General features: G+C 39.2%; 1 protein-coding gene across 1 annotated transcript in view; it reads left to right on the top strand.

Annotated features, from left to right (window-relative positions):
- Window positions 1-10,670, top strand: part of ZDHHC8 (zinc finger DHHC-type palmitoyltransferase 8) — a 1,092,273-nt gene extending 1,081,603 nt beyond the window's left edge. Inside the window, exon 12 of the mRNA XM_044068712.1 lies at window positions 4,391-10,670. Within this exon, the coding sequence (XP_043924647.1) occupies window positions 4,391-4,580 (190 nt within the window). The 3' untranslated portion in view covers window positions 4,581-10,670. The remainder of the gene's footprint in view (window positions 1-4,390) is intronic.
- Window positions 10,671-10,921: the final 251 nt, after the last annotated feature.

The following is a 10,921-nucleotide window of genomic DNA, read 5'->3' on the forward strand; positions in this document are numbered from 1 at the left end:
AGGTGTTTGTGATTCCTGTAAAGCTGAACATTGTTTATTATGTCATGCAGTGATCTGGTATCTGAATAAGTAAAGAGACTTGTCTTACCCCTTTATAGGGAAGCCCATGTGTGAAATAAAATCTCTCTGCACCAGAACCTTGCTAGCCCACATGCCAGGGAGGTAAGCCTCATAGTAGATACCTTGAAGTAGCTGCTAAAAATGCAGTGATCTTTGGTTTGGCATCAGGCCTGGAGAATAAAGCCAAAATTCCAAGTTCTGCATCAAGCAAAAAGGGAGAGAGGAGCAGATGATCATCGCATTCTTCCCGAACCACAGGGCACTATTCATGTTTGTCTTTCCCCGCCACTACTGCAACTGTTTTCAGAGGGGCCAGTTGCCTACCTTTTGGTGAATTTTCAGGATGATGGAGCCAAACTGATGTTAGTCATGCATTGGCTTTCTCACAGGGCTTGGTTTCCAGTTCTTCTGTCCTTGACTAGGTAACAAGCCAGTGTCAGTGAGGGCCAAAGTGTGTTTCTCACCATAGAGCTGGCACTGTGGCTCATTGTATAAGATGTCTACCAAAGAGCTCCCAGGTCTGAAGTTCAGTCCTTACCTCTGGCCACTGCTTTTATGGGGTTTGCATATTCTATCTGCATCAATGTGGGTTTTCTCTAATTTCTTACCACCTTCCAAAAGCATGCATATGTATTGCATTTACATCTGCTTTTTGGCCTGGGCCATAGCTGTAAAGGATCTATAATGACTAACCAGTTCATTTATCTTGTTAACAAATGTTGAAGTTATATGCTTTACTCAGCTTCAAATGACAAAGTGGTTCTTAAAGGGATTGTAGGAGGGGTCCTGCACTTTCATGAGAAACTCTCTCTGTTGTATAACTTACTACTTGAGTTATAGACATGCACATAATTAGTGCAGATAGACTATGTCACTCATCTGCTGTACCATTTTCCTTTGCCTTCTGGATAAACTGCATTTCTATTGAAGCAATTTGATACTCCCTTTTTCCTTTCATCCAGTACACTAATTGCCTTAAGTCAGTGCCATGCATTCTTGATTTCTTATGATATCACCTACACATTATGGCAGTTTCTGCCATCCAAAATCTTTTCAATGAAAAAAAGTTCTCATATTTCTCTGAAGACTCCACTTTGTAGATTTAAATTGTGTATTGTTGTTCTCATATGTCACACGTTTTAATAGTGTGCCTACTGTTATGTTTACCTTTAAGCTGGCTAGTGAAGTGGACTTTGAACATCATGTCACAGAAGACTTTCTGGTAGCTACCCCTTCTCTCCACTTTTCTGCCAAACATCAGAATCTTCTGGACAAGTAGCCCCCTTTTTTTAATGTCAGATTTTCTACTACTAAATCAGTGAGTTGGAACATCCACTTTTCTCCCAATGCATAAAATATGGAGGAATTGTGTTTCCTATGCTTTGATGTTTACCTCCAGCTGTGGTTTGTTATGTGGAGTGTTCATGAACATAGAAAGCCAACTGTTTGTTTCTTTGCTCCTGTTAGAGGGCCTCCTTGTGATCAAGCTGACTCTTTCTTAACAGGTAACTCACAATATTGTGCTCTGCCACCAGCAGGTTAATAAACTTGCAGCTGATGATCATGGTCACTCTACTAGAGAAATTGCTATGACCGGTGTCTTTAGGTTAGTATGCACCACTGACATTGGTGCTGTGGCCACTTGGTCACTGGATTACTCATTCAATAAATATTACAGTCAGCTGACCTTTCCTAGGGCAGGGTCACTTTTGGGAGGGTACCTATAAGGGCATTTTGCCTTGACTCTGTTCATTGAGTTTGCCTGTCTCACCTGCCTACTTTTCTTTCATAATGCCTGGAATTCTTTCCAGGTGTTAGCACATGGTTGGAAAGCATCTAAAGTTAAGGTGTTAATACGTGAGCAGTCAGTGTATCATTTTACCCACAAGAGAGACACCTGCATTGATTAATTTTCCCCACTGCTCTTTTTTGTGGTATTTACCACTGGCAGTTTTTTTATATTCATTAAATGAAAATTTCAAGTTTACTATGTAATGTATTTTTTCTGTATATTTACAGGTTAGTAGAAGAAACAGAATTTACATTTTAAGATGACAAGTATATATACAGTTATGACTATGTTAAGTTTTAAGTATTAAAGACTATTACTTGGGTACCAGAGTTTGTGTAGCTAATAATTTTAGATACCCCTAACTTCAATTTTAAATCTTGTCTGGGTTATGCAGTCACTACTTTGAATAGTCTTGCCTAGGAGTTATGGACTGCTAATCAGGAAATTTAATACGTTTGCTTAAATGGCATGACAAGGCCCAAAGAAACAGCATTAAAGTTCCTTGATAGCCTCTCTCTAAGGCTAAAAACTGATAAACAAGCAACTTTGTGATATTTTTTTTCTTGTAGGTGATGCTCAGTTCAAGGGAAGACAGAACTAGGGATTTCTTACACAGCATATGTTCTTTAATAATGGTAAAAATATGTGGAATTGAATCATAGGGGACATGCCCTTCCTAAACACAGACTTTAAAATTTTAGAAGAACCATGCAAGGGGGCAGACATGAAAGGAAATGTATCCTAAGGGTAAATCAACAGCAGAAGCCCTTTGAAACCAGTTGCTATGACTAGAACTGATATACCTGTAATGTTCAGTTACACTGTTCTACAGTTTCTATCATGAAGGTACATATTATATAACTGACAGCTGTTTAATTACCATCACCAAGTGACTAAATGTCTATGTGAAAGTCTTGCACTGTGACAAGGTGGTTGTGTGGCACAGAAATTTTCACCCTGACTGTAGCCTTGTTGACCGTGGTTCATCTAGTGGCCAGGTCAGTTCTGTGTTTTATAATAAATGTGTGAGAAGACTTGTACATCAGTTTTTTGGAAGACTTTTACTTCTTGCTCATGGGTACCTATTTTAGGAAGGCTCTTGCTCCCCCTTGTAATGGGTAACTGACTTGAGAAGATGTGTACTCTCCCAGTGATTGGCAATTAATGTTTGGGAGGTCTGTTATTACCGTGGTGATAGGTAACCTTATATGTGAAGAGTTGTACTTCCCCAGTAATGGTAACTAATCTGCGAGAGGACTAGTACTCTCCCCGTAATGGGTAACTAATGTGTGAGAGGAATTGTACTCTTAACAGTGATGGGTAGCTAATGTGTGAGAGGGCCAATACTCTCACAGTGATGGGTAACTGATGTATGAGAGGTCTAGTAATTTTCCTGTGATGGATAATTAGTGTGCAAGAGGGCTAGTACTTTCCCAGTGATGGGTGAGTAATATGCAAAAGGATTAACACTCTCCTAGTGTTGTGTAACTGATGTGTGAAAGGGATAGTACTCTGTCTGTGACTGGTAACAAACGTGTGAGAAAACTAGTATTTCTCTGTGATGGGCCATTAATGTATTAGGAGACTAGTACTCTCCCAGTGTTTGGTAACTAATTTGTGAGACGACTAGTACTCTCTCTCTATGATGAGTAACTAATGTGGGAGAGAGGACTAGTACTCTGTGGTGAATAATGTGTGAGAGGACTGGTACTCTGTCTCTGTGATAGGTAACTAATTAATAAGAAGACTAGTTCTTTCTCCATAGCAGATAACTAATGTGTGAGGGGACTAATATTTTCCCAGTGATGGGTAACTAATGTATGAGAGGACTATTACTCTTCCCATAATGGGTAACTAATGTGTGAGAGGGCTAGTATTCTGCCAGTGATGGGTATGTAATGTGCAAGAAGACTAGTGTTCTCTGAGTGATAGACAACTAATGTATGAGGAGATGAATACTCTCCCAGTGATAGATAACTAATGTATGAGGGGATAAATACTCTCCCAGTGATGGGTAACTAAACTGTGAAAGGACTAGTACTCTTCCAGTGATGAGTAACTAATGTATAAGAGGATTCTTATTGCCCTTGTGAAAAGCAGCTAATATAGGAGATGTTTATTCCCCAGTTAGATTAATAACAAATGTGTAACAAGGCCTGTGCTTCCTTATTGATGGTCAACTAATGTTAGAGGATTAATATTTCCTTAGTGATGAGGAACAAATGTGTTAGAGGATGTGTTTCCATAGTGACGAGTAATTAATGAGCCACAAGACTGTAATCCCTTGCCCCTCACCTGATTCACTCATGGGAATAAGCTAGTTACTAAGGTGTCATGTTACATCATAGATGCAGAAGGTGTGAATAAAAAAAAATGTATCTATGGATAGCCAGGTAACAAGTCTGAAAAGAAGTGTGCTATATGAACCAGGTTGGCAAACAGTAAATAAATAAAGGAGAGTTGTTTCATAAGTGTTTTCATGCTCTGCTGTCACTTCCACTTTCTCTAACTGTGGGTTTTTATTTCATTTCTTTCCAGCTGCAGGGATGAGATTCAGTTGCAAGCAGCACACTGTAAAATTAATGGACAACCTAAAGGGATATCTAGACCAGACTGTCGACTGGGGTCCTCATCTAGTTCCCAAGGGGCCTCAGTTAGCCCTTCCAGACACTCAAGTGTTAAAAAGGTATCTGGAGTTGGTGGGACGACCTATGAAATTTCAGTATAGAAGTGTCGCCGATGACGCCTGTCAGGAAAGCAAGAGTGCACTGTGAAGACTCAGATCCCTAAGGGAAAATAAAAACAGAATCCCACCAATCAGCAGCTGTTCGAATTGTCCAGTAAGCTGCAGCCTTATTCCAGAGAGTGAATAAAAACAGCCAATCACAGACTTTTTAAGTGACTAGAGGTGCACAGGATGATACCCTGGTGCTGTAACAGGGTGCTGTATCTGTGAAATAATTAAGTGTTAAAAAGCCATTGTGCATTTTGTCTGTTCAAAAGTCTGTGTGCAAACCGTGCTGTCAGAGTGTGCACTTGTAAGTGGGACTTATGTTTTCTGTTTTATGGCACTAAAGCATTTCTTTGAAAGTGGACCCAATAATACTCTTTACACATGGCCATTAACAGAGGTTCCTAGACATTGTAATATATATATATGTATAAATACCAAGTAGTACATGTCTGTCTGCAGTCCATGTGAAACTGCTATATATCGCCAAAGGTTTATTTGCTCTTTCCCTTATTTTAGGGAAGACCTGAAGATCCTTAAAGTATTTACAGAGCTCCCTTTGGGGGTAGAATTTGCTACAAGACAGCGTGTTAAAATAACTTTGGTGTGATTTTCTGTGTGTATGTGTGTGTCTGTTTATGTGAATGGTAGAAATTAAATACAACGTGGGTACAATAAACAGAGACTTTTATGTTAGTTTGATGCCATCTGGCAGAGTTTTGACTGCATTTCTCTTCTGCCTTCTCCCTTAACCCCCCCCAAACAAGGTGTCTGGACATTTAATGTATGAAAAGGAAGTGAACCAATCTGGCATTTTAAGTACAGACAAAGGACAGCTTATGGCTAACAGATCTAACCCTTGATGAGCTTTGAGTCATGGCATAAATCTGAATGTGTGCCTTATGCTCCTAAGGCTTACATTAACTAAGGGAACTCAGTCGCTGAACTGCCTTAATGATGTTTAGGAAAATTATGTACTGTTACATTTTATTGAATTTTTTTACAGTTTAATTTCTAGTATTTTTATCATGCGTAAGGATTTCTAGACATCCATAATCTTATGTAATACTTTTAATGGGAGTGGTCCATTTCCAGGTATGCTGTTCCAGTAACTGGTACATTTTTTGTGCTCCGGAACTCATAGAATTTCATACTGTTATGAGCAACTTGTACAATACTGATAAAATGGTCTGGGTAGGTGAGCACATGCACTAATATAGAGTATGAAAAGCATTGTTTTCAAAAAACGGCATGTAGAGTTCTGGAGAAACTTGTCCCATGTAATGGTGGTTGTAACTGAATAAGCACAGACTGTTAGCAGCAGCAGTTAGAAAACCAAAAAAATGAACCTCTTGAAATTGCTTACATATATACTTCAAGCCTAATTGCAGTCCTGGTAGCCCACATTATGGACAAATATTAGGATTCTGTCAGGCCGGCATGTTGTAGAACTGAGTATCCTCGAGAACCATAACCTTCTACAAAACTGAAGAATGTTTCATAGCTCCTGTCATAGTACTTTTGTAAAGCTAAACGGAATAGATGTTAAGTTGGAAGTTGTACCTGTGATGTGATCTGTAGAATTTTTGTTATCTGGCGGCAGGCAGTTACATATCAGTTGTAGTGGTTCTCTTTCTCCTCTGCCTTACATCTATTAGACACTATCACCCAACTGTAGGCTCAGCTAAGCTGCTCTTTATTCTTTGTGCATTCAAGGAATAAAATAATTACTATATACAAAATACTGAGTAGTGCCTGTTCATCTATAGTGACTGTAGGTCACAGATCGTCCCATTACTATTAGAACTACTATGATTTACATGATTACAAGATCTGTTTAAATACTTTAACAGCTGTAATGCTGTCAATATTGGTGAAAGTATGACCGTGTTTCATATAATAGGACACCACTGAGGGAGAGGTCACTGCAGCAGTAATGTATTATACAAGGGTTTCTAGTTACCACTGTTAGTGTGTTACCTACCAGTCTGCCACCTTTATATGCTACCATTCATGCCACATGCAGACTATAGTATGATACCCATCCACAAATGCCCTGTGTAAAGGAGGTTTTCAGATGTCTTCTTCAGTTCTTTGTGCCCTGAAAGCATGGCTTCTCTACACATGTTGAATGCTGTAGATAATGCGTTATGTAAGAATGAAAAAAGAGATTGCTCAAGACAGGTGTTCACTGTTTTGGGGACTTTCTCAATTTCTTAATGTTGTGTGACATAAGAGTTTGTATATGTAAGTTGTTTTTTTTTTTTTTTTTGGGGGGGGGGGGGCAATGGCAAAAATAACTTGTTTTGAGTTGTCCCATGCAATTCAGTATTATGAGCTGCTTTTTGAGACTATATTACCAAGCATGTGCAATACGAGCTTTGGTATTCTCAGATTTCATAGTAGAAGCCGAGAACACACATTAATATAATGGTGGTTTGTGGTAGCGACTTGTGTAAGTGATGTTTGTGGCATAGTCTGAGTAAGTTCACTTAGAAGGTAAATTGTTATATATACATGTAAGCATGACTGGAATACTAACGCTAAATACTGTATCCAAGGGGGTCAGAGGATGGGAGCCTGTTACCACTTAGTGACCTCTCCCTTAGAGAACAGATGTCACAATGAATACTTTTACATGTATTTGCTGTCCTATTACTGTTATGGAGAGTACTGTTGTATATCTGTTATCTTACTACTGGTTTTGTGAGTATTGCCATATAATAATGCTGTCTTCTGTTATGGTTAATATTCTCACATACGTTTATGGTGTGTGTAATCTCACATAACTATGTTTTTTTTTACCAATCTTATGGTGAATAGTCTCACCATATTTATGCCATCATGCTACTATTGTGGTGAGTCCCTTCACATAACTATGCCATCTTACTACCATTATGCTGAGTATTCTCACATAAATGTGACACAACTACGACATTTCACTACTCTTATGGTGAGTGCTCTCACATAACTGTGGCATCTTGCCACTGTCGTGGTGAGTACTGTCACATAATTATTTTACCTTACTACTGCTATGGCGAAGTTAAGTAGTTGCAGAAGTATTCTTGTGTACTTCAGGGAGTCATAAAATTTGGGCAGCCTCCCAGGTAGCTGTAGAGAACTCGTTACCATGGTCATTTAGAAGATATCCTGCAGTACTTCTGCAGTGAAGCTAGCCTGTCCTTGGGACTGGATGTTACAGTCTCTAACATTTAGTAAAGGTGTGGACATTAGTCCAGCTTGCTGACTACAAGATTCTGAGTCAACACATTTTTGAAGAAAAAAACGTGAAGTAGCTGCTACCCTAGCAGAGAGCCTTGACAACTCCTTTCAAAATTTCAGGTGCCAAATTCATTCATTTTCTGATACCTACTTTATCCTTTTCATGGTCATAGTGCAGCCAGATCCTATTCCTGCCCAGTACGCAAGACTCATAACTTCTGAATGGGACACATTCACCATGAAACACACACCCCTAAGGGAAGTTTAGATGACTTCCAGTTCACAGTATCAGATATTCTTGAGATGTGGAGGGAAACCAGAGCACCCAGTGTACGCCCATGTAAACAGTCAAGGACATGCAGACACTGCACAGCAGGTACCCCAACTCATCATAAATTGCAGTACAGTGGGCCAGACATTTAGAAAATATCTGTTTAACAAGCAGAATAGATAAGGTAACAGGTATACAACTTTTGCTCAGCCTTTCAGAATTTCCTGTCCAAGTTTATTAATGGGTGTATAGCGATTGTTCAAAATGTTGAGTGATTGAACCACAAATCATCAATCCTAGCATATCGAAGAGTCATAAACTTTAAAACCTAAATCATTGAAAAGTAAAATATTGCCCAAAGAAAACAATCGGTTTTCTTTGGTGCTCCATTAACAGAACACTACCACAATTTCCAGACATACTGTGTCTGAGTTATGATAGTGTTACAGAAAGGTTTTTGTCTAAGGTGAGGTGCAGGATTAGGATTAGGGTTAATGCACATTAATAAAGTGGGCTAGGGAACTTCACTTCCTGACTCTAATCCTAACCCCAACCCTTACCTAAGAAAAACCCTTTCCGTAGCATTACCACTAATGAAGGTACTCGCCACATAAGTTGATGCACACACACAGCACTACCTCTATCCACCTGCCTAACTCTTACTCTAAAGTTAACAGATGAATACTCACACATTCCCACCCCCCCAAACCCATACTCACCTCCACAAATTAATTTTCATGCTTATGACATTTCCACCCCTCGATCAAACATACATTCAAACATAAGTAATTTAGAATAGTTAAGGCCACACTTAATTCTTTTGATGAACTATGCATTTGAAAAAAAGAACAGTAGCCCATCTTACCTGCCTGTGAACATCAAGTCTGTGTGGAAGGTATTCACTGTTCATTTGGCATTTAGTAAAAAAGGCAGGTGGCTGGATGGATTAGTTCAAAAAATATGAGCTGACCAACTTGGGCATGAATTTTATATTCCTTTTCAATGATAACTCTTGTCTTTATGAGACATCCAGAAAGAAGCATCTCACTGGAAACTGGTGAGCCAGTGGAAGTGTTTGCTCCAAAGGAGAATGGGGTTTCTGCAGATCTACATCACTTGAGGAAGCAAGTGACAGACTTACTCTGTGCCTGTTATTCACCTGTCCCAGAGATATAATTGGGCATATGTGGGAAAACAGGGCAAGAAATGAAAACCCAATCCCTCATACAGGTGATGGCACTACTGCCAGCTGAGATGACCCTTGTTCCAAGAGAATACATGGACCATGGGGCTATCATTCTGGGAATCAAGTAGGTCTGTAGAGTGACCATGGAGAGGCTTGGTGGTCAAATGAAGACCAAAACATCTGACTAATATGGACCAAGTGTTCTTGAGGAGATCACAGCCTCCTACACATTGCTTTGGTCCAGGAGGGGTCCCATCATATGAAGAATCTGTTTTTGGAACTTGGAATGAAAGTAGGTGGAAGAAAATCATCCCTTTTGTAAAACTGCTTGCCTGCAATCACCTCAATTCTTTTGTTACAGACAGAAGGTTTGGAATGTATTGCTCCAAAGAGTTTGTTGCTTGTTTGCATATAGTTTGATTGCTCACAGGAGTGTAACGTACCATCAGAAACAAGAAGACAATGAACCTCCATAGCTGTAATGTTGTGAAATGCTAAAAGTTTATTTTACTTCAATACCTGAAGCAAAAAAGGTTACCAAGTTTGAAACTTTTTCTTGAAGGAGAAAACTGTTGACATCAAAGAGCTTAGGACTGCTCCCAGAAATTTAATTTTCTGTTGTGGGGAAAAGGTAGGATCTGGAATACTTAATTATTGTTCCCCAACTGGTTGAAAGTTTGAGTTGCCAAAAATAAAAGACCCTGCAGCTGGAACATACGATGATTATACACTCATCAGTGTAAACTAATATCCATGAAATTTTCTTCTGTGGCTCCGTATTTAAACAGACAAAACAAAAGAAGCTTAGCAGTTGATAAATATGACTGGAGCAATAGAAATTCCAAAATAGAAGAATCATAAAGAGAAAACAGGGTTTCCAATTGAAAATGCAGGAACCACCAGAGATGATGTCATATGGGGATATGCAACTAGACATCCTGCAATGGGTTGTAGCTGATAGAACTGATAGTAGTAATAACTTTCTTTAAATTGTATTTAAAATAAATAACTCATTCTTTTTCCTTTTAACTGTTTATTTATACTTATACTGTCACACAATATAAACCCAAAGCTATGTAACAGAAATTGGACTCCAGCAAGATAAAGTAAGCCTTTTACCTCACGGCTTTTTCAAGCAGTTTTTTTTATCAGCATGCTTGGCTAGACATAACCTTTTTATGGTAGTTTTTTTTTCATTTTTATTTTTGTAAGCTGCAGGATGAGTAGTAGGAAATGTCTGTTGACAGCAGTCGAACGTTGTACATAACTGGATCGGGTTGTATCTAAGTGTCCTAGAATAACCCCCTTAAAAGCAGGTGTACTGTCATTTATATGTGTTATATGAGACCGCGGTGGTGGTGCTGCGGTAGCGTTGTCACCTACAGTATGACGTTTTCCTGTTTGATTCTCAGCTAGAGCGTCTTCTCTGTGGAGACATGCGTGAATGCGCATACCTTCGTTGAAGGTTGTGTGTCAGAGCTGGCAACTCGGCACGTAAAAATCTACTGCCAATCATTAGCGGACCAGAGTTCCGCTGTGGTGACCCCATTACCGGGAAAAAGCCGAAAGACACAACAACAACTACTGTCATTTATATGTGTTAGTGTGATACCAGAACCTCAGAAAGTACATGTTCGTCTGTAAGGTATAACTTGGGGT

Source organism: Protopterus annectens, chromosome 4.part0 (assembly GCF_019279795.1).
Source record: "Protopterus annectens isolate FY-2018-M chromosome 4.part0, PAN1.0, whole genome shotgun sequence".
NCBI lineage: Eukaryota > Metazoa > Chordata > Ceratodontiformes > Protopteridae > Protopterus > Protopterus annectens.